The following is a 25,310-nucleotide window of genomic DNA, read 5'->3' on the forward strand; positions in this document are numbered from 1 at the left end:
GAAATCCACCTACCTTGGTAGAAATTAATTTCTAAACCTTTTTTCTCATGTGCATCATTTCGATACGAGGATTAATAAGGGAGATATCATTAACGGACCGTTTTTCTGTACAAGTCCCATCGGACTTAACTCACGAGTGGGTGCGTGTAAAGCGTATTCCTTACAACTTGAAAACTACTGAAGACATTCGAACCAAAATTTATATTTAGCATCCACCTGTCCAAAGGTAGGTTTTAAACGTAAATAACATTTCATGTTCCGGAATGGACTGGCGGTTTATAGGGAACCGAAATGGTGATTTTACTTTTCCACAATATATACAGAACAAGACCAACCTGACTGGAAATCGAGAAAACGTGATGGAATTCCACCTCTAAACCTTTTTTTCATGTGCATTTTTTCGTCAGGAGGATTAATAAGGGAGATATCATGAATGGTCAGTTTTGCAGGTTAAGTCCAGCGGACATAGCCCAAAAGGTGTTTTACATGGAGCAGATTCCTTATCTATATAAATCAAATCGTAACGACTGTGTGCGTCTACACTGACTATTTTGGCGAAATTTTCGTACACCTTTCCGTTTAAGGGGTAATAATGACCATCTGCATAATTTTTTGGTTTAGTTTCCTGAAAGTCCTAATTTTTACCCGCCTCGCCCAAAATCCAGATTGCGGCATAATCTGCCAGAAGAAAAAGAAGATGATTGAAATTTGACAAAATTATACGTTTAGCCTGTAATGAACGGAAAACTACCAAGATCATTAATTTTTTCACTTTTTATCCCCGAAGAATATCGAAATATGCAGGCAGTTTTAATGATGGTGCACACCTTCGGAAATTCCTATCACATAACGGATTGCACAATCTCCGTTCAATTTGGAATGATCTACATCCTTGGTCTTATGACTTTTTGCCGTATCTGTATCTCTTTTACGTTTGATTTTTCTCTATTAATCGATGTTAAGTCAATTTGGAATTTTTACATGCATAATTCATACTTTCAATTACTTATATGAAATACAGAATCATCAAACTCTTCACGAAAATTGGCCCACCCAGTAGCCATATATGAGCCAAATGCTATGTACGTAGCTATCACATAATTATCCGAAAAGTAATGTAATGTGAGATAATCTTACAAAACCTTTACCCTGTTCCACGCTTCTAACTCAATCTGACCCAAGAATAGACGACATATCATAGGACCAGCCATTTAGGCCACTAAATCCGGCGTGTCTTATGGTATAATCCTTTGTCGATATGACGTACGTTTAGTAGCAGTTAATCTGTAAATGAAGGTCTTCAATATTGTAAACACGCATATACTTTCGTATGTCGATCTATATATATTCACTGATGTCGATTTTTGACGATCGAGAAAGGGTGGGTCTGCTATTGTAATCAGTACTCCCCACACCGACTTTAACTGGCAGTAGGACAGGGTTCCTTCTCCAACTCCTGTGTAACTGTCATTAGTAAGGAAGGCCTACAATTGTAATGAATAGTTCCCTTCTCGATTTGACTTGCAGAAGGCAAGTGAGCATGCAGTTTTGTTTAAAACTCCCTACCCGATTGTGTTTGGCAGTAGGCCAGGGTGCCCGCCATTATAAAGAAATGTCCTCATCTAAAACGTGACTGGCATTAGGCATAGTGGCCTGCTATTGTGATGGAAACTCACCAACTTGGTGTGACTGGCAGTAAGCTGGCTGGCAGTAGGAAAATGGGCCTGGCATTATAATGATAACTGCACAACTCAATTTCGAGTGATAGTAGGGTAATTGCATGCCATTATAATAGAAACTCCTCAACTGTAATCTGTCTGGAAGTAGGAAAGGGGGCTGCCATTTTAACGAAAACTCCCCAAATCGATTCTGTCCGCGTAGTAGGCAATGGGGCCTGCTATTATAATGTAAACTTCCCAACTCGATTGTGAATGGCAGTACGCAAGTGAGCCTGCCGTTATATCACAAATCCGTAACAAACACTTTACATTGGAAACAACGTACGGGGACCTCCCTATGCTCTTTCTCGCATAACGCTAAGAGACATGCAATTTTAAAACAATCTTATTTACTACATGTACACTATTTACTTCGATATTCGAATACAATGTAGAATACCGTAGCGAAGCACGGGTACATTCGCTAGTTCATAATATTCTAAGATGTAGCTTTGCTGTAATTGTATATTTATTTACGCGAGTAGTCAGTGATAATGTTTAGTCAGTGTTTTATTTAATGTAGGCTTGAGCGCAGTCAAATTCATTAGGGACTTTTTTTATTCACGCACAATTATTATTAGTATATTTTCGATACGGGTTAACAACGTTCATTTTGATGATTATGTAAGGCTTATTTTTTGTATACATGAGGTGCCATAAGCACGTATTTTATGAGATGGCAGAGTAGAGAGCTGAAATTATTTTCATGGTAATAAATTTTTTTAAATGTTTAAATAATCGGCGAAACGCGCCACGGAAGAGCATTGTAATATTTATATGAGTCAATTAGGAACTTTTATTGATCTACGGTCATGATGACAGTATGGTAATTCATATATATTCGTATTTCACACAAATAATCCGTGATAACCAACTGGGTAGTTGTACAATGTTGTGTGTAAAGGAATTATTTTATTTTGTTGAAAAATACGATGCTGAGTTTACAAGGTTTACTGAGTATGAAAGAAGTCCAGATTAATAGGAGGAAATCTTCTTAATGGAAGAAGAATAATAATTTATGTACCAGCCTAGGAGCTGATGTGAATTAATACCAGCAGTGAAGCTGACGAAGATTAAATACCGGCATTTTGGAGCCAAGGGAATAACATTGTTGTGTGTGAAGACAATTGCTTAGATGAACTAGCCGATGAGCTGAAAGATAAAATGGCAAGTTAGTGTTCACCGATAAATAATAAGAAAAAAATGATAGATATTGAAACCTAGAGTGACATAACATCGCTAGTTAACAAAACTACATATGTAAGCCGTTAGAGATTTGTCACGGTAAATTTATATCAAGTATCACGAAGTACCTAATTGAGTTATTAGGACACTGCAGATAGGATTTTCATCATGACAGTGATTTTGTTATTATTAATTGAGTTTCATCGGCAGTGCTTATATCCATGTTTTTGCCATGCTGTCAGTAATTTATTTCATATTTATTCAGCAGCGCAATGTAATTTCACATTTGCTAAGATTAAAAATAGCCATGAAGTCAATATTTTCCATGGTCATGGTATGCGTTGATTTTAGTGATTTTATAATCCATGGACACTGAAATCAGCGAGCTGCATCAAAATGTATTTCTATACCACCTGATACTGGATTCTCTTTGTACAGTAATGTGCGTGGATAATTTGCTTGTAAATAATTGAGAATAGAGATAGGATGTGTTTGTTCTTCAGGTATGTTTATATTATTTAATGTTGATAGTAGGCGACATTTGACTGTGCCTCCAATGTAAATACTAGTTTAATCTCTTTATTAATTTATTTGAGTGAGACAGTTAGTCTCTATTTTAGTTAAGTTAGAATAAGGAGACGACTCGCGTAAAATCCAGAAAGCAATGTCTTAGATTTATTGATGTAACTCTAGCAACAACAACAACAAAAATGTGTATTACCGAACTATAAGTTTGTGAAATCGATTTTATATGAATAGTGGAATTTTATGTTAATTAACAGATCTTATTTCAAGCAGTTCAGTAAACCCTGGCAAATAAATGCAAATTGCAAAATTTTACAGAATGAATTTTCTTTACACAGTGATGTAAAAAAAGTTGTTTAAAAAATAATTTTGAATAATTTAAATGACAATCAAAAGTAATTATAAAAGGAGAAATGACTCCTCCTTTAATGTTCTGAGTAATCAAATTTATTGTACACATGGTAAGAAATCAAGGTTTATTTCAACAGCTATTTTATTATTATTATTATTATCATTATTATTATTATTATTATTATTATTATTATTATCAATGACACATTTAACATTATTTTTGGATCGTCATTGTAAAGTTTATCTATTTATGATAAATGTCAGATCAGTGATAATTGTGAAGTTTGAATACCATCAGAGTATAGGAATCCATGTATTTGGAAATTAATTAATTATTTTAATTATGTTGCCAAGACATTTTTATGTAACCTGTGGGAGTTTCAACTGATGAAACAATCAAGTCTCATTTGATGATGGAATTTCATAACTACATTGTTATTTTTATAGCCACTGCATTTGATTTGGTCTTAATTTCATTTTCTTGATTTTAGTAAGAGGGATTACATATTGATTTTCTTTGATTTTATTAATAAATTTGTTATACACGTTTAAAAATCAGTCTGTATCGAAGTCTGCTTATTTCATAGATAGTCAACCTTTATTTGGTAATCCCTATCTGCATTCAATGACGACTTGAACTCATCACTACACTGAGAAGAGTCTCAACGTTGAGGTAAGTATATTTTTTAGGTAACACCCAAGGCAAGAATATGAACCAGAAGTAGTCACCGCAGCTCTACAGACAGAACTTTTATTTTATATAGGCCTACCGGTATATAGATATTTCAAACTAATACTGGAGTGCAATGGATGCGGAGGAACAACCATTAGTCCCAACCCTAATCAGAACCTTTTAAGATTAACTGATATAAAAAGAGTACCAATTTCTCAAACTTAACTAAGGAAAAAGACATACCCATAAAATATAGTGAAATAGGCTTCACAAACCAAAAGAAAGCAACAGATGACAAAGGAATAATAATGATGATAATAATACAGTTTCAGCTACTGCATGAATGCAATTCAACCCGAGGCCATTTAGACTGCCTGTGCAACAATTTTGATGTTTTGTTTTACTCTACTAGATGCCAGAGTCAACTGGAACTCTTTTGAGCAATCGTATGACATGAAATGCGGAATGGACTTTTTTCCACCTTCCAAAAATCCAACTACATCTGCCGGGTTTGACACCACCATCTTGGGATTCCGAGAAGGGAAGTTTGGAAAGAGAGAAGAAAGAGAAAAGTAAGTATAATAGAAGCAATGCTACGCTCAAATTGAGTCCTAAGTTTACTACTCCTGGGGAATGATTCTGTATGATGTGTGATGTTAACTTGTTCCAACAAGAAGCCTGTCACAATCTTACAGAACATTACACACATTGCAGGAATTTGGAAGGTTGCATTACAAGAGTTTCTGCACTTTTTCAGGAAGTAATTGTGTTTAATTTGTCTTTTACCAATAGCTACAGTGATAATGGGCTAATTTCGGAGAACAATTTACAGGACTCCGATACGCTGACAAATTCATTCACAGCCATTGGCTGATGAAGACAGTATTATTCATCTGTGCCTACAGATCCACTCGTCAAATGTCATCATTGATCAGCTATTTATGAAGTATTACTGTAGACACCTGTCCATTATAAAACAGGCAAAATGATTTAAACTCATAACACTGACATAGAAACTTTAATTTCTGCAAGTCATCTGTGGTACGCGTATTAAAAATTATAAATAACATGAATATTACTAACAAAATGTGTTATTTCAGAGATGCTACACCAAGGTTTCTGTTGTCATTGTAATGTCGTCATCATCGACATCATAATCATCATCACCATTATCAGCGCTGCTGTTGGAATGTTTCCACCCAGTGTAATGATATGTTCCTCCAAGTAGTATTCCACCATTCCTTCTTGCTTCCACAATCTCTCAGTTACCTCCTTAGTGTGATCAACAGCAGTGCACCATTTTGGCGTGACAGTTGACATGGCTTCCTCCAAATAGCTGTGCCTTTCCAGGTGCACATGAGCACCTGAACATTTAGTTTAATTGAATCATAATTCAATGTCCCTCTATTTGACACCTGATGAATACTATCAAAGATCATCCAGCACATAAGTAGTCTGACAACGTTACAAAAATTACAATGTAGGTGCAAATCAATTGACCATTGTATACATGGACAAGGTATCATGACAGGATTGCTTCATTTCTTGAGAGAATAGCACCATCAGCACTCTGAAAAAGGTGGTAAAATATTCCATCCATCCATCCATCCATCCATCCATCCATCCATCCATCCATCCATCTGGAAAATGCACCTGTTGACCGTAAGATTTTGCTGGTGCTGGCAAGCACTAGACAGTACTGACTTTAACTAGACCTGATTGGGCATACTTGTTGACTCACTAATTATCCGAAAGATTGCAACATATTTTCTAAACAACTACGGTACTTCAAATTCCACCAACTGCCAAATGCCAATTTTTTTCTTAATTTACTAGAGAAGTTTATCTTTTTGGCTATTGTGATCTTTCTGTGCTGTATTCGTTGTGTAACATATATTTTTCCATCCTAGTGAGTGACAAATTATCATATCATGATAAATTAGAGATTAAGAGACTTTGTCCTGATTGGCTAGATTTAATTATAAAAATTCAGAGGTACCATTGCTTCCTCTGTTAACTGAAGAACTTTAGGTAATGTAAACGGTGGTAATGTATTTATTCTTGCACAGTTCCTTACACCTGCACCCAAATCAGTTAAATGGCATTGTAAACACAACAATAGGGGAGGAAGCTAATGACAGAATATAATATCATTCACACAAGGAGATCACTTTCATATGAAGAGAAACTTTGTTTGTGGTCTTACTCAACTGTAGCAATTCAGGTTTCATTGTGACATTCACCATAAGGCACATTATTACAAGGAGGCTACTTAATGATATCTACCTTTCCGCTTGCATGTTGGAGGTTTGCAAACTTATGTGAAGAGTTAGTGGAGCATTATCTATGAGAGTCATTAAAGACAGTAGAATATTATGTAGTATTATGCAGGGGAGTGTTTGATAAGTTTCCAAGTTCTTTGAATTAATTTAAGAAAAGTCTAGGTAAACAACTGGTAGGGAATCTGCTACCAGGGAGACAGCCTAAACGCAGATCAATGACAATTGTTTCATTGATTGAATGATTGATTTTTCTAACTATGAGATGTAATGACTGGCGGGCCTATTCAATGTTTCATGATAATCTCTTGGAAAAAGAAGTCCGCAGTACACCTTTCAGCATTCATCTGCTGTTCTTCAAACAGCTTGACTTACAGATAAGAGGGTGTGCCAATTTTCACATTTTCTCTTGAAAAATTCTCTGACATTAAGAATAATTTATCCACCTTTCAAACCAACATTTTCAGCTCTTTCACAACATTTCCTAAAGTCCGTACATGAAATTTGTGAAGTGGTAGTGAGAAAACAAGTTTTCTGTGCAGGCAGCATCATACTTGGCAGCTCCATTGAGTAGTCAATATGAAGGGAATACAGTGGGAGAGGGGACATAACACATTGATGATACACATTTGGCAGAAAATATATCAAAATGCAAAAACAAAAGATGTTTCATACCGAAACCAATATTTTTAAATAATGGTAACTTAAGAGTAGTCAAGTGTATCAAATCAGAGTTTTGGTATGTATCAGATCTACATTATGCACGAAACGGCATGTGGGACCTTCAGAGTGATATTAACTGGTCAGTTTCTTTCTTGAGACTAGCTGGGAGAAAGAAAAGGGAGCATGTGCTGTCAGGTTCTGCTCCCTCTCTGGAGTGAGGTAATGCGTGACTACTCTTCACAGATTCCGTGTACACATTTTAGGTTGCTGTAGCAACTCAGCTTGGATTTTGGAGATAGTGGGTTTGAACCCCACTGTTGGCAGCCATAAAATGGATTTCCGTGGTTTTCCATTTTAACACAAGACAAATGCTGGAGCTGTACCTTAATTAAGGTCACGGTTGCTTCCACCCCACTCCTAGCCCTTTCCTCTCCCATCATCACCATAAGACCTATCTGTGTCAGTGCTACATATAAAGCAAATTGTAAAAATAAAAGTTTTATGTAACGCAGTCCAACACAAGTTAAGACATACGTCCAAAAGAGTTCCTGTCATCCAGCTGGCTAAGCAGGAGAACGTACAATGCACATGCGCATCAGAAAGGGCATGGGACTGCGGTGGGCGGAACCTTGCCAAATCTTGTAGTGGTATGTTATTTAATTAACTAATTGAGCAATGTCCCAGAAATTTCAAAGAAATGGTAAATACAGCTGCTTTTTTATTTTAAAAAAGGCCTGATTGGCCAGGGCGGTAAAGGCATGCTCGGTATGCCCAGAAGGACACGAGTTTGATTCCCCATAAGGAAGTCGAAAAATGTAAGAAACAAGATTTCCACTTATGAAGGTCCACATTGCCCTGAGGTTCACTCAGCCTATGCCAAAAATGAGTACCAGGTTAATTCCTGAGAGCAAAGGTGGCTAGACATAGAGCCAACCACTCTACCGATCAAGTGCCAAGGTTACAGACAGTGTAAGTCTTTACCTTCCACCCCTCCAAGGGCCTTCATGGCCTGTACGGAGATGACTGTGCTATTTATTGAAAAACCTTGAATATAAATCCCTAACATTACTGAATATTTACATTAGCTATATATTTGGTTTAAATACTAGGCATCACCAAGAAATGGTCAAAATGACAAGAACTTACCTTGTTTTCCTGTGACTGTGGGTTACATTCAATTAACTCTTGTTTTGGTTCCACAAGTGCATGGCCTATTGGGTCAGGAAACACATCTTCAGGGTCCTGTCAAAAGTACGATATATTCAGCCAATTATCATTTATCTCAATTGTATTCGATTGGCAACTGTAAAACATGAATAATTTATTTTCTGCAATATGGTAATTCTAAAAGGAAGTACACTGACTGAGTACTGAGTACAATGTCATGGGATAGCGGAGCACTGATGCACAGGTGTGTTGTCTGCGCACCACACGCCCCCTGTGCCAGCGGCAGTTGTATAGACCTTGTAAGCAGTGGCTGTGCATATGACAGGTGTAACATGGAACATCGTCGTGAACTGACACCGTTCGAACGGGGTATGGTTGTCGGAGCCCGACGGATGGGAAGTGCGATTTTGGAAGTGGTGCGGGAATTCGGCTTCATACGATCAACCATGTCCAGGGTGTATCGCGAATGGTTGAATGCGGGTGTCACCGTCCACAATAGACGAACGACCGACCGACCAGCCACCTTCGATGACCGTGACCGGCGACATCTGAGACGGATTGTCAATAGTGACAGACGGGCAACCGTGCAACAAATCACGGCTCAATTCAACACAGGCCGTGCTAGACACGTCTCACAGTGGACAATCCGTAGGAACATGGGTTCTATGGGGGTATGGGAGCCGGCGCCGCACACGGGTGCCACTGTTAACCCAACGTCATCAGGCACAACGACGCGCATTTGTCGCCAGTCACCAGGGATGGGCACTGGAACAATGACGTAACGTGATATGGTCGGCCGAATCACGATTTCAATTGCACCATGCCGATGGGAGGTACCGTGTATGGCGCAGACCACTTGAAGCGATGGATCCCGTCTGCCTTGAAGGTGTGGTCCAGGGCGCTGGTGTCTCTGTAATGGCCTGGGGTTCATTTTCCTGGTATGGAATGGGCCCCCTAGTTGTTCTGGAAGAGACTTTGAATGGTACGCGGTCTGTTGAGCTGCTCGGAGACCATCTCCACCCGTTTTTGGCCTTCCAGCGCCCAGACGGTTCTGCGGTGTTTCAAGATGATAACGCGCCGCCACATCGCTCCCACGTCGCCCAGGAATGGTTCCAGGAACATGCAGCAGAGATCCAACGACTGCCATGGCCACCCAGGATTCCCGATATGAACCCTATCAAGCATATCTGGGATGTTCTGGAACGCAGGCTCCGTGCCATGGATCCTGCACCCACGAAAAGACCAGCATTGGCGGCCGCTCTGCAAACGATTTGGTGTCAGCTGCGTCCAGAGGACTACAAGGGACTTGTTGACTCACTTCCACGACGTCTCACTGCAGTTCGCAGGGCCAGAGGAGGTCCCACACGCTATTAGGTGACTCTCCCATGACATTTGCTAAGTCAGTGTATATTCTAGTACTCAACAATTGCAGCTGGTTGCCAAAAAGTGCACGAACAAAGAGAATTACAGCCTTGCAGCGAAGGCTCTCATAAACCTGCTAGAAATTTACATTTCAAGAATATGTACTTGCAGCAAATTGCACATCACTAAAAAGTTGAAAATGTTTTTTACTTTTTATGCAGTAAAAATTACTAATAATGATATAAATAGAAAAAAATGCAAATTTCAAAACTATTTTGTTTCAATATTTCAAATTTGTAATCATCAAAGGAATGTTACTGGCACTCAAACTTTCAATTTCATCAACGTCTCCGTGCCCTTCCAAAACCTCGGCAATCTCACATATAGTATGGAATCCTCTGAGTGAATTAATTTTTTCCTCAGTTCATGCACCTCATTCAGTTAACAAGTTGGTTAGTGTATCTAATATTTTTATGCAGGAAGACGAAGAAGTCAAATTTGCAGATATATGAGATAATTTTTATGTACTGCCTTTAAGTAAGTCCTGGACAATTTTGATTTTTGAAGCGTCATCGTTATTTAGTTCAACTATTACTGAATTCAAATTTTCAAAATTGTCCCCCGATGAGTAACAATGGGTCTACATGAAAAATTGCAAGAACTGGTTTTTTTGCTCTAGTTGGCACTTTAAGAAAAACTTTTTTTTTTCTGTTTGAAATCTATCTGTCAACTTTAGGATACAATATACGTATCTGCTCACATACTCTATTTAAACCATGCACTACAGAAGTTACGTTTATCACACTGGAGAAGCTCACAGAGAGGCCATCTGCTGTCTTCTTCATATACGGAGCAGCATCCATACTTAAGAGTAAAACATTATAAAATTTCACCACATTCGGCCTTAACAACTGCAGAGATTCATTGAATACGTGAGCCACTGTTACATGATTTGATGCTGATATTTCTCTACATATTAATAGAAAACACCCCTTGGAAACTGTTTCATTATTTTCTAGCACATCTACCACAATGTTTCCAACTTTCCTACTGCTAGAGTCTGGTGATTCGTCCGTCATTAGCCATTTTTTCACAGGCTCTGATCTTTCCTAGTATTTTTTTCGTATCATGCAGGGGCATATAATTTTCTTAATGTTGATCAAAATTGTTGTTCAACATTTGTGTAATTTGTAAAAAAATTTCTAAGCTGTGGACTTATCAATTTATATGAAAGAATATCACAAGAAAGTAAAGTTTTGCATAAGCCTGCATAATATTTGGAACTTTCTGGAACAGGAGTATGTGAGAGGAAAGCTGCTTAACTTAAAAACTTGCCTTGAGATAGTATGTGAAGCGGTTATTTTATTCCCTGCTAAATGCAGCAAGAATTGTGATCACTGTTACACACTAAAAGGCTTACCGCATTGTTTGTCAAAATAGAATTTTGCAGTTACTTGTAAAAATTCTACTAAATTCAGAAACATACTGCTGAAAACGATAACATAGATCTGACTTTCCTTTCGTCATTATATCATCAATCACACTTCATTCAATATACCTGTACTACCGTTGCCTACGAGATATACCAAGTCCGCGCCATAGCTATTAATTTGTCGCTAAAAAGGCGCTAGATGTCACGTTTCCGTTCTGTTCTTGGCGGACTTCAACATTGTGGTATGCGGAGTAATTGTGATGCTGTGTTAATTTTGTGCAATTTATTGTGAATATTGTTTCTGTCGGCGAGTGTCTGTGAAGTTGAGAAGAAGGTGCACTGTTGTGCACCTCTACGTATTTCGGATGACACTTAAAAATCATGAAAATTAACGTTCCATAGTTTCCCTTCCGAGTGCGGTTTAAGGGAGAAATGGAAGCAAGCTATTTCTAGGCAACGTGACAAAGTAGGATCTCTTTAGGTACCTAGCAAACAGATTTCAGTGTAAGCACATCGATCCAAGTTCCTTCTGTTTTCACAAACAGGAAAATGTCAAACTCAGGAAGCGTTCAGCTCCCAAAAATGATGTATTGCCATCAAAATTTAGTAAAAGTTGCGATTCAGATAACGATGAACATGCCATATCATCATACGCCAGCCTAAACGAAAAAGGAGTACAAGTCTCCATTCCACGTCAAGGAAAGTCTATGAGTAGGTATCTCTGTTAAATCTAAAAATATACGGATGAGAAAATTAAATACCAGATTACAGAAAACAATCTGTAAATTGAGAAGTAGGATACGGGTAATGAAATCAGAAAAAAGATTTTAAGGTATCTGAACTTGACCAAAAAGCAAACCAAATTGAAAAGATTGCTAAAATTGGCCATTTAGGAGCTTTATTCCTGTTAGAACAAATGTAATTTTACGGGAAGGAAAAAGAGAAATACGGTGAAACGACGCTAAATATTTGCGTCCTCTGGTATAGGAAACTACTTACCAGTTACAGATTTCTGTGATCCTTGCACTGCCTAACTCTACCGTATCAGAAGACGCTGAAAAATTACATAGGATTTTCTAATAGCGAAACGGGCATAGCATCGCTCACCAAACAGCGGCTTCAATACGAATGTCAAAACATCAAATGTGCGGAGGAAAAGTTTGGATCGCTAATAATTTATTGGTGAAGGAGCGATTAAACCCAAAGTTATTTATGACCGCAATCTCGATCCGTTTATCAGATACTCTGAGGCACAATTAAAGGAATCGGTAAGAAGTGACAAACTCGCTATCAGATTTATCTGCTTCTTTCGTGAATTACTTATTTCGTTTAAGCATAGTGTCAGAAATACGTTGTAGAAAATAAGTCAAACAATTGCTCTTGGTCTATCTTTTATCTCACATCTGTTTGCTGCCTTCTGAAATTACTAGTTTTAATGAATTTTTCTAGTTTTTTATATTCGAACGTGTTGCAATGAGCGGGCGAGACAGCTCAGTAAAGAGAACTCTAGTGGCGGTAATCGGAAGTATCTCGAGGCCGAGTCTAATGTGCTCTATTTCCCGGCCTTTGACATCTCGTAGGCAACGGTACTACATAAACGGTGAGCTTCAAACCTGCCAGAGGCAGTGACTAACTCAACTGAAGAATACTGTGTTGCATTATGCGCATCACATTACATCAGACCTCAAGAGGGATTCCCCTTTAACAAAGAAAGACAGCACGTGCGGACAAGGTTAGTCACTCACTGTGTAACAAGTTTACGAAATTCATTTGCATTGCATTTTCATTTATATAAGAAACATATGAAATATGAGTTTTTAATTTTAAAATTACAACAAAGAAGACTAATAAGTTATGTGTTAGAACAAAGAAAAATAACAATTTATGTGTTTTGTTCAAAATCTTTATTTACATAAAAATTTCAAAAATGTTTATTTTTATGTGAAATAGGTAAAATTTCATATACAAACTACACTGTTCAAGTTCAGAATTTCTGTCGTAATTACAGTCTTTTTTCTATAAGAAAAACATATTTATTTACATAAAAATCCGTTAGCCTGCCTGGTGGCCATGATCATTAAGACGTTAAAGTCTAAACGGTCTGATACCATGGTTAACCAGTTCGAGTCCCGTTGGTCGTAAAAATTTCACCATCAGAATGCTGGCCGGCAGGGTAGGGGAGGTGGTGGTATACAATTTCTAATCACTAGATCGCTTGCCACAAACCTGGATTAAATTCCAAACCTCTCTGCAGTGCTCATATGAAGTGAGGGCATATGACGCTGTTGATGATAATTCGTCCATCGGATGGGGACGTTAAGATATGAGCAGAGCCCTTGGTGCTATTCGACAGGAGTAGGCTATGTGCCGGCATTGAGTTTCGCCCTCTCCTTTCCTAATGCCATATATTATGCCATTCATTTCTTCTTATTAACGCCTCTTATGAGGTTGCCGTCAGGAAGGGCATCTGGTCATAAAAACCCACCACGACAGATTCATCTCACCTCATACCCAACCCTGTAGAGAAACAGAACAAGGAATGGACAAAACAAAACAAACATAAAAATCTGTTCCCTACATCATCCTGCACTTACCAATGTGATAAGTATACTGAGTTACTAATAATGAACAACTATATATATTCTAGAAGAGCATTCCAAGTTTCCGTACGACAAATCAAGTATCCATACAGTGAACCATGGCCAGTTTTTCATGCAGGCAGAGATTTCCACTGAAGTCTGTCTCACTTTTGGCTATGTCATAATGAAAAGTATTTAGATATTAGCAGTGCTGAATTATAACATTCGAAGCACGACTAATATATCTGGATGCTATTACTGACGTTCGTAGGGTCAGCTGTGTTGCAACACCTTTTGGCTTAGTGAGGAAAATAGTGGCAAACTATCTCACTCTTCATCTTACCTAGTATGCCCCATTGTGGTGCAGCCATTGTTTTTTGTGGTTTCATTATAACCACAAACACTTTGGTTATTTCTAATGATCCAACCAGCTTCTGGGCTGACGATTTGACAGACAGAATCATGAACCAAATATTCAGGAGAAACAGAAAAAAACTAAATTCTATCTCCCTTTTGCATAGCCTTTGTTCTCTGTTCTGCCAAAAGAAAACACTCTTAAATGGTGAAGAACTCTAAATAGTATTAAATAATCTTCCGTGTTTAATAAAAACATATTTTCTGATGTATCAAGGTTAACCAAGCAGACTGTACTTCGCTGATATTGCATAAAGGGTGATCTTACCCTGTGAGGAATAGATGGGTTTAAATCAGCTGACGGGATATTTGACTAAAACATGGCGGAGCCAATCAGAATGAAGCACTCGTTGGCCACACTGTACATACCAAATCACTTTTTTGAGAAAATGAGAATGAGAATTTCTTGGAAGAACTATGATACATGCACAATTATTTTAACATTTGATTTATGTTAACATATATTTACATTGTAGCATGTCGTGACAAATCTAGAACAGGAGTATTTCTTGTAATATAACTCAGAACTTCGGAGAAAACACCTTATGATTGAAAAGAGCGGAGGATTTACCTTTTGACTGAAAGTGAAGTGGAGAAAACTCTTTTTAATTGAATGATACCAAAATGCTTGAAAACTGAGTTACAAACATTGATTATCCTATATGAATACATCTTAAACTTTTATGTAAAAATGAATATTATGGCATAATATGACTGATATCAAAACAAAAGCAATGTTTATGCAGCCATATCATGAATAGTACGGGTACCTTTGTAAATGAACTACAGCTTTACCCCAACGTCAGCCTCAAGACAGTCACAGGTGTGCTCATCTACACTTGCATACTCACAGTGATAAGCCACAATTGCTTTATACCAGGAACGAAAAACCAGGGCGTCTCGCTCTCTGGGTTATCATATTATGTGAACAATGTATTTTTCTCTGTATACCGTACTGAATTAAGCCCTTGGTCTTGGACAGATTTAGGGCACTCTCATGTCTTAGGGAGGAAAACTGCACCTGAAGGCGGATACAATGGAAATTTCGTTGATCACTGTCATTTGGATCAGACAAGCAAGGAGAAACCACCCATTTCTTTTTTCTTTGAGCGTATCAGTGGTACAGTACGTAAAATGAGTGTATCAGTGGTGTGGAAAATCACTTTCCTCAAGTGATCCAGCTGGCAACAGGTATTGTGTTGGGTCAAAACTGATCAGTAGGGTCGGATTCTTATTTAGTTACATATTCCACTCCTTTACTTGTGATTACAGACAACACAGCTACACTAATATTACTATAAACAATACAATTCTAGCCTCATAACTTCCAAACAATGCAAACAAAATGACCGGCCAATCAGATGTCAACCTAGGCAGCAGATGATTGGCTGAAGGGAGAAAATACCCTTTGTTCAAAAACAGAGTATGGAGTAAAACCCTTTTGATTGAAACTGTGATTTTCAACCTCCAGATATAATGGGATAAAACATCTTTTGAACAAAAAAATTGTGAAGCCATGATAGCTATTGACAAGACAAGGACAGTGATGTGCGGAACTCATTTTTTGTGCGGGGTGGAGAAAACGCCTTTTGATTGTAAGCTCCTCATATAGAGGCACTGTAGAGTGACATCCTTGCAGCGCTCTGAGGTGACTAGCGGAGGATTGTAACACTACTGCATGTACAGGGTTCCAGCTGGAATGACGAGGTATTACAAGCAAAGCAGACGGCGATGCCGAAGGTAACGTATGATAAAAGTTAAAGAATACAGAAAAAAATCAACGAGTTACTAATGTGAAAGTAGAGCACTACTACGTTCATTATTTCTGTTCATATTTGTTCTTAACATCACCAATTCATAATCACTGAGTGGCTTCCGCAACGTAAACAATATTATACATATATGCGTATAATTTAAAGTGATCTGATAGAATCTGAGAATGTTCTTGCAGAACGAAATATGTCATTCTTTATTTAATAGTTTGTTTCTACAGATATGTCATAATGTTATATATTGTGTTTTTAGTAGTGTTTTCGACGACTGAAAATATTTTAAGTTACAATAACTAAATCGACACTGAAAATTATACCTTCCTTCTTAACAAAATAACATATATTTTTAATAAAGATCCCCTATAAGATTGCTTTAACACAGGTACTTCACCCGTTCAAGTACACTTTATTTGTATGAAAATATAGAATATTGCTATTACAACACTAACTTACCATACATCCAATGTCAGTTGGCTCCTCCAGCCACACTGTTTCAGTCATCATGGTCATTCCGCACTCCATGATGATCCGCGGCTTAAACAAAAGAAACAAAGAAAATTCACTGCGTCGTTTTCATGTTGGTTGGTAAAGCTAGTTAAATGTATTCACAAACTGAATTATCACCGAGAAAGTCAAAAGTGGGGACATAAAACATTACTACTACTACTACTACTACTACTACTAATAATAATAATAATAATAATAATAATAATAATAATAATAATAATAATAATGCCGTATGAATGTAGATGTGCACGCTTGCTCCATCGACTACCGAAAAGCTTTCGATTGCATATCTCATGCAAAACTTGTTGAGATTTTAAAATCTACTGGTGTAGATGTTGGTGATCTTCGTATCATTACCCATCTGTACTGGAATCAAACGACAGAGGTCAAAATAGAAGGAACTACTATTGAGGACATAGCTATACGAAGAGGTGTCCGCCACGAATGTGTCCTGTCCCCACTCCTTTTCAACATCTACTCTGAAGCTGTGTTCAGAGAGGCTACGGAAGATGTTAATCTATATAGGTATCAAGATCAATGGCTATGTCATTAATAACATCCGACCGAGCTCGATAGCTGCAGCCGCTTAAGTGCGGCCAGTATCCAGTATTCGGGAGATAGTAGGTTCGAACCTCACTGTCGGCAGCCCTGAAAATGGTTTTCCGTGGTTCCCCATTTTCACACCAGGCAAATGCTGGGGTTGTACCTTAATTAAGGCCACGGGCGCTTCCTTCCCACTCCTAGCCCTTTCCTGTCCCATCGTCGCCGTAAGACCTATCTGTGTCGGTGCGACGTAAAACAACTAGCAATAAAAAATAACATCCGATTTGCTGATGTCACGATTGTGTTAGCCAGCAACCGTAGTGATCTTCAAATCATTATAAACAACATCGTGAGGACCAGTGAAACCTACGGCTTATCCTTGAATATTAACAAAACCAAGCTAATTATATTCTCGAAAACACCAAAAACAGGCCTCTCTTTACACCAACAACAACATCGTTCAACAAGTATCTTCCACCAAATATCTTGGAACTCTAGTGAACCAGCATTGTGATTCAAAATGTGAAATCTTATCCAGGATTGGACAAGCAAAAAATATGTTCAATACCATGAGGACCTCATTCACCAGCCGAGAACTCAACCTCCAGCTCAGAGTTCGAATGCTACATTGTTATGTCTTTCCTGTCCTTCTGTATGGTTTCGAAGGGTGGACGCTTAGCCCTTTATTGGAGAAGCGGATTGAGTCTTTTGAAATGTACTTATACTGAAGAGTATATCTTGGGCAGAAAAGAAGACAAATGAAGAAGTCCTCAACATCTTGAACAAGAAGAAAGAGCTTCTCATAACCATCAAGGAGCGTAAACTCAGCTACCTCGGGCACATCATGAGAGGTGAACAATACGAACTTCTCCGACTGATCATTCAAGGGAAGATTGATGGGAAAAGATATGTGGGAAGACGGAGAAATTCCGGGCTGAAAGACTTGCGGCGGTGGTATGGACATACGTCGACAGAAATCTTCCGTGCTGCCGTTTTGCGTGTAATCATAATCAATTGGATCGCCAACCTTCGGAGGGAGACGGCGTCATAACAAGAAGATGGCCTCTGGAGAGACCCGGTGCAGGTTTTTTCCTAATAGACGGCCTATAGGCACCTGCATGTGTGAGGATGAGGTCCTACCTAAGATGATGTCTAATGATGAAAACGGCACACACGCCCAGCCCCCGAACCAGACAAATTAACCAATTACGGTTAAAATTCCCGACTCGGCCGGGAATCGTACCCGGGACTTCCTGGACCAAAGGCCAGAACGCTAACCATTTAGTCACAGAGCCACAGAAAATTGAACCAATTATACAGACAATAATTACACAGCAAACAACATCATATTAACAACTGTTCTATTTTACAACAACTGCATCAACATGGATGTAGACCTGGATATTTAATGTTTAAAATGTACTCTAGCATCAGCATTAGACACGTTACTCTAGTCACAAAAAGACCAAGAACGTTTTCAGAAAATTATGACACAACACAACATCTTTTAATCGGGGAGTATTCTTGAAGTGATACGAACAAATATGTGTGTTGATACCTTCGAATACTTACATTAGATTATGAGTAACCCACTGTTACTGTTACTTCACGTTCTCTGCCTTTCTATCAGCTGTTTCGTTAAAAACCATTAGAAAACAAGTGAGCTCTCAGAGCTCTCGGGCCAGTCATAATACACCTTATAAAACACTTCATTCTCGGCTTAATTTCATGTGAATTAGCCGACGATGATCAGGTACCATCAAGTCGACGTCGACTTCTCGCAACTGTATTGATGGACTTCCTCCAGATTGTACGATTCTGTAAAGAACAGGGCGAAATTGCAGAAGTTTGCACCACGTTTTATATTTCTGCCATGATTTCCCCCTTGTACATTCGTAGTGATGTTTAAACGACCATTCTGTCATTTCGATAGTCCTTTTCCTTTGAAGGGGATCAGTTATAAGGCTTCCAGAAATAAGTATAATAAAGCATTTGACAAAGCTTAAGATCTTCATTCATCCATTTATCAGAGCAGTGATAACGGAATTCCTTTGCCAACTAACTACAGTGAAACTCTCCAGATGACCACCCATTTAAGCGTACCGTCTGAGTAGTAGGGCAAGGCCAATTCTAAAACACCGGGTCAGCATTTTCCCACGAGGTCATTGACCCCTAGTTGAGTAGTGAGGCTAGGGGTTCTGACCCGAGGTTATTGACCCCTAGTTGAGTAGTATGGCTATGGTGGCTCGCGGATTTTGCGTACGAGAGCAAGCCTAACCTCACAGACGCCATTTTAGAGGGCTAACCTCACAGACGCCATTTTGATGTTGAGTACTATATATACCGAGCTTGCGTGCGTGAGCAAGTATAACCTCACAGGTGTCACTGGAGTGGCCTGGGGTACATTTTGACCCCGCTGCTAACTCAATGATTGTTTTCTGACCGCATGACGTCATGGGCCACTTTGGAGAAGCCGAATTGAACGGGTCCTCTTGGCAGAGCCGAATCGAACGGGTCGCCTTGGAGGAGCCGAATCGGACGGACCCCCTTGGAGGAACCGAGGAACCGATTCGATCGGGCGCCCGTATACGGGAGCAAGCCTAACCTAACAGACGTCATTTGGAGTGGCCTAACCCCACAGACAGCATTGGAGGGACATTTTTATAACCGGATGCCCTTCCTGACGATAACCTCATTAGGGAAGATAATAAGGTCAAGATCTATTTTTATAACCGGATGCCCTTCGTGACGTCAGGGAAGATATCCCTTTCTCTACGGTGTTGCATTTGTGGTGAGATGAATCCGATAAGATGGATTTTTATAACCGAATGCCCTTCCTGATGATAACATCACTAGGGAAGATAATAAGGTCAAGATCGATTTTTAAAGCCGGATGCCCTTCCTGACGTCAGGGAAGATATCCGTTTCTCTACGGTGATGGGTTTGTGGTGAGATGAATCTGATAAGATGCCTTTTTTATAACCGGATGCCTTTCTGACGTCAGGGAAGATATCCGTTTCTGTACGGTGCTGGATTTGTGGTGAGATGAATCTGTTAAGATGGATTTTTTATCAGCGTATGCCCTTCCTGACGTCAGGGGCTTGTGGTGAGATGAATCTGATAAGATGGATTTTTATAATCGGATGTCCTTCTTGACGTCAATCTCATCAGGGAAGGTAATAATGTCAAGATCGATTTTATAACCGGAGATCGATTTTATAACCGGATGCCCTTCCTGACGTCAGGGAAGATAGCCGTTTCTCTATGGTGTTGGGTTTGTGGTGAGATGAAAATGATAAGATAGATTTTTATAATCGGATGCCCTTCCTGACGTCAGGGTGGGCTGAGCAGCGGTCAATAGGTGAGGACATGACGTTATTGGAGAGCAATAGTAACCTGACGGGCCACGGGCCCCGGTCTAAAAAGCAAAGAATAACGGTTGAGAGGATCTGTCATGCTGAACACATGCCACCTCATAATCTGCAGGCCTTCGGGCTGAATAATTTAATAATTAACATTACATGTTATCCTTACTTCCATGACACCTATTACCCCGTTTAGCTGCAGAATTAGGTGATGACCACAAGAAATAATCATTTACAATTACAATTTTCATGACCGTTATGCTTACGTTATTGATATGTCAACAAACTGGTGAGCACGGTGTACAGGAGTCCTTTTGTCCTTTCACCTTCTAATAAGACGAGAGCCTTGTGTTTAGCATTTTTACATTTACCTTTTTCGTTTTACCCTTTTGTCAGGTGAAAGAAGAGGAAGAGGGCGTAGGGGATGAATGAGGAGGGGACGGTGAGGAGGATTATGTATAGCACAATTTTTTTCTGGTTCTGCATTTTTACATTTTACGTTTTCTCCAGTCAGATACCGTGAGTGATATTCTACCGCTACTACGATCAAGGTATCGTTAAGAAAGACAGGAGACTGTAAAGCTGAGCTTAGTGAAGAAAGCTACAGTAGCTACACACAGATTGCAGTATGTCAGAATCAGCTACACTTTGCTAGGTTACCACACAACATTGAGAAACGACACATTAGGCTTAAAAATGATACGAAACAGCTACTTCTGGCAAAGTGAAGAAAGCGATAATAGCTATCGCTATATACATTATATATTGATATTATTCGCTGCATGACACTGCATAAATTTACTACGAAAGGAGGTCACCAGATGTCCAGCCGTGACATATCGCAAACACATGTGAACGTGAAGCGTCCCCCAAGCTAAGAGTCGCGCTCAAAGATGACTCCACCCCCAGATGACGCTAATGGGATAATTAAAGGCGGGAATGAAATTACGTGAAAACTGCCGATCGTCGGTAGATCACATCTGGTTCAAATAAGAGAGGAAAGAGAGGGTTACAATACGCACGATTTAAATGTTTTGAATTCCTGGCAAGAAAGGAGCTGCTGTCCTTAATGAACCGTGAATCGTTTACGCCCATAGTCTTCCGGTGTGTAGACCATAAAAGCCGGGCTGGCTCTGGCTGGAGACAGTTCCTAGCGGGTCGCTGAGAGGGGACAGTGTGTTACATTGTGTTCCAGTCCGAAGCCTATTGGCCGCATACTAAGATAGTGTTATTGTGTCCGTCGCGGTCGTGAAATACAAAGGCCTTGTGAAGTGTAGATGGAAGCCAAGCGGGCTCTGGGTCTCCACCGTGACTGCTTGTTGTTTTAAATGGTTCAGCTAAGAACACTTCTGTAAATGATATCACGGTGATTTAGAAGGTAATTAATAAATGAGTAGGAATCTCCCCAATATCCGGTAATGTGAGACCGCAGCTAGTTTAGAGATTTTCAGGAATGTACCTCTCAGTCGGAGTCATCTAGTTCGAGTCCAGGTCAGATTGGGCTGGGCAGAAGCTACTGATAACCATGTCTTTCTTACAGGAATAGCCCCTTTATGCATGATGTGTATTTATATGTGTGTGTGTGTTTAGTATTTAATGTGCATTTATTTTGAGTTCAAACAGAACCGATGTTCAACGTTGTTTGGTCTTGGTGACAGATAAGGGAAGTCCGGGGTTTTAGCTAAATGGTATGTGTGTTTTGTCTATGTATTATGTAAATATCTCTGGTAATATGGAAATCATGTAGTGCAGGAACCGGTTAATTACGTGTTAAGAACAGGATGTACTATGTAGAGGGACATCAGCTCATCTCAAGGTGTGATCGACAGAATATTAAAATGTAATGAAACGATATGAACTAATGAGGGAAAGATGGACGATAGTGGTCGCAAAAACTCAATTATACCTTTGTGCAGACGACACTTCAGGCGAGTCAAAATTTAAAGTGTCAATTATTTTTTTTTCCTCCCGTATGCGGAGAATTCATTGTATAGGACTGTATTTTTTATTATGTCATCTTTTGAATAAAACAGTCTTCGTAACCCTCATTATATGATTCTTGTAATTTGTAGCAGTGCTAGCAGTATCCAGTAGACAGTTGAACCCAGTGAATCCTACTTTCAGATTACATAAGGCCCCATCTTAAGTATTTGTTTCTTTTCTTCTTTCGAACGTACCACCCCCCAAGTGCTCGGGCTGCCGAGGCCAGCACAGAAAGTAGGAAGGGAGCGGTTCGAAGCTAGTTAGGCAATTCTAGCCACTCTTCATTCTAGTCTCATCCGTGGGTGTTTACCCTGTTATATGGAGGCATTCTTATGCGCGGGTCGTCCATTCGAGGCCCGGAAGGGTGTAATACATCGATCATACTGTTATACACATTATAATTATTTTTCTATGGTGAATTTAAGAAGTAGAGTCTACATTCACATATGTAATAGCCTCTTCTGGCTGTGTGAAGAAAGCAACGGCAACTGTGACTATATACATGAAATGCATATTAAACGTCGCATTTACTGTTGTGTAACACATACAACTGCTTAAATATACTCGAACACGTTTAATGGTGTATAACGTAGATCATATTGAAGTAATTATGCACACTACACTTACCTCAGTTCAACGTAATACAAAACCCAGAAGAAAAATAAATGGTTTAATAAGATTTTCTGTGATGATTTTAAGAGGTATAGCACACGCACACCGAGCTCGGAAGTTGGGAGCCCCTTTTAGTCACCACTTACGACAGGCAAGGGATACCGTGAGTGATATTCTAATTCTATCGCTACTACTAAGGTATCGTTACGAAAGAAAAGCTGAGCTTAGTAAGGAAAGCTACAGTAGCTACACATGCATTGCAGTATGCCAGAATCAGCTAGACTTGGCTAGGTTACCACACAACATTTAGAAACGACACGTTAGACTTAAAACACTAATTTGAAGTAGCTCTGGCACAGAGAAAAAGCGAAGATAGCTCTCGCTATAGACATTATAATGATATTATTCGCTGCATAACATCGCATACATTTACTACGAGCACGGTTATGGATGAATAATTACATCGTTCATACTCTTATACACATTATAATTACTCTTTTTCCTATGACGAATTTGAGAAGTATAGTCTACATGCACATATCTAACAGCATGTAATAGATCATATTGAAGTAATTATACACAGTACATTTACCTCAGTTTAACGTAATATAAACTTACAAAAAAGAGGAATGGCTTAAATATGTCTTTTCTGTGATGATTTTAAGAGGTATAGCACACACGCAAAGCGCGCTCCCAAGTCGGGAGTCCCTTTTAGTCACCACTTACGACAGGCAAGGGATACCATGAGTGATATTCTACCACTACTACGAAGGTATCGTTAGGAAAGACAGCTGACTGTAAAGCTGAGCTTAGTGAGGGAAGCTACAGAAGCTACACACGCATTGCAGTGTGCCAGAATCAGCTAGACTTTCCTAAGAGGTATAACACACACGCACACCGCGCTCCCAAAGTGGGAGTCCTTTTTAGTCACCACTTACGACAGGCAGGGGATACTGTGAGTGACATTCTACCACTACTACGAAGGTATCAAAAGGAAAGACAGCTGACTGTAAAGCTGAGCTTAGTGAGGAAAGCTACAATAGCTACACACGCAATGCAGTATGCCAGAATCAGCTAGACTTTGCTAGGTTACCACACAACATTGAGAAACGGCACATTAGGCATAAAACACTTATATGAAATAGCACCACCTGGAAAATGGCGTATTTACAGAAGCATTAACGTGTTGAATTCTGCACACACTTGAATTAAGTTTTAGTATTTAATTGCTTACCTCAGATCGCCATAATATATATACTTACATATGAAAAATAAGGGAATTAAACATGATTAAAATTTTGTGTGTGGACTGTGGAATGTGTCTGCAGCTCAACATTGTGTCTGCCTGCCGGTACAACCGGCAACCGATGTTTCAAGTTTCATATAGACAGCGCACTTGCACACACTGCTGTTTGCTGTTACAATCACCCATACAGTACTGGTAGAACAGATTTATAATAAAATAATAAAATAATTAAGATACTATTTAAAATGTTGGGCCCCGCGCGATGTAGGGGTTGCGTTTCTGCCTCTTACATAGAGGTCTTGGGTTCGATTCTTAGCCGGCCACGCGGTGCAGGGATTGCGTTCCTGCCTCCTACCTAGAGGCATCGAATTCGATTCCCGGCCAGGCCAAGGATTTTTACCTGAATCCGAGGGCTGGTTCGTGGTCTACACAACCTACATGTTTACAATTAAGGTGTTATCTGATAGTAAGATAGCGGCCACGGTTTAGAAAGAGAAGAATAACGACCGAGAAGATCTGTCATGCTGACCACACGTCACCTCGTAATCTGCAGACCTTCGAGCTGACCAGCGGTCGCTTAGTAGGCTATAACCCTTCGGGGCTGTTGCATTTGTAGGGAGCAGTAGAATATCACTCACAGTATCACCTGCCTGTCGTAAGAGGAGACTAAAAGGGGCACCCAGCTGCAGGAGGAGGGGTTCAATTCCCACTGTCTTGTGAATAGAAAGACGACGATAACCGACTTCGTCACTTTGATCAGATTATTATGTATTACAAGTTTGCTTTATGTCGCTCCGACGCTGGTAGGTGTTATGCCGACGATTGGATAAGAAAGGTATAGGAATGAGAAGGAAGCGGCCGGGGCCTTAATTAAGGTACAGCCCTAGTATTTGCCTGGTGTGAAAATAAGAAACCACGTAAAACCATATTCAGG

The 25,310-nt window shown here is 39.3% G+C and overlaps 1 protein-coding gene across 5 annotated transcripts in view; it reads right to left on the reverse strand.

Moving 5' to 3' along the window:
- The window catches only part of LOC136876347 (gastrula zinc finger protein XlCGF52.1), a 125,675-nt gene that overhangs the window by 64,929 nt on the left and 35,436 nt on the right, over positions 1-25,310 (reverse strand). For all 5 annotated transcript variants that reach the window (XR_010860576.2, XR_010860575.2, XR_011018470.1 and 2 more), the window contains exons 2-3: positions 16,574-16,654; positions 8,541-8,636 (exon numbers count right to left, since the gene is read on the reverse strand). Coding sequence is in view for 2 of the 5 variants with exons in the window: in XM_067150225.2 (XP_067006326.2) it covers positions 8,541-8,636; positions 16,574-16,642 (165 nt within the window). In the remaining 3 variants the exon portion in view is untranslated. The remainder of the gene's footprint in view (positions 1-8,540; positions 8,637-16,573; positions 16,655-25,310) is intronic.

The sequence above is a fragment of the Anabrus simplex genome, chromosome 1 (genome assembly GCF_040414725.1).
Source record: "Anabrus simplex isolate iqAnaSimp1 chromosome 1, ASM4041472v1, whole genome shotgun sequence".
Classification (NCBI taxonomy): domain Eukaryota; kingdom Metazoa; phylum Arthropoda; class Insecta; order Orthoptera; family Tettigoniidae; genus Anabrus; species Anabrus simplex.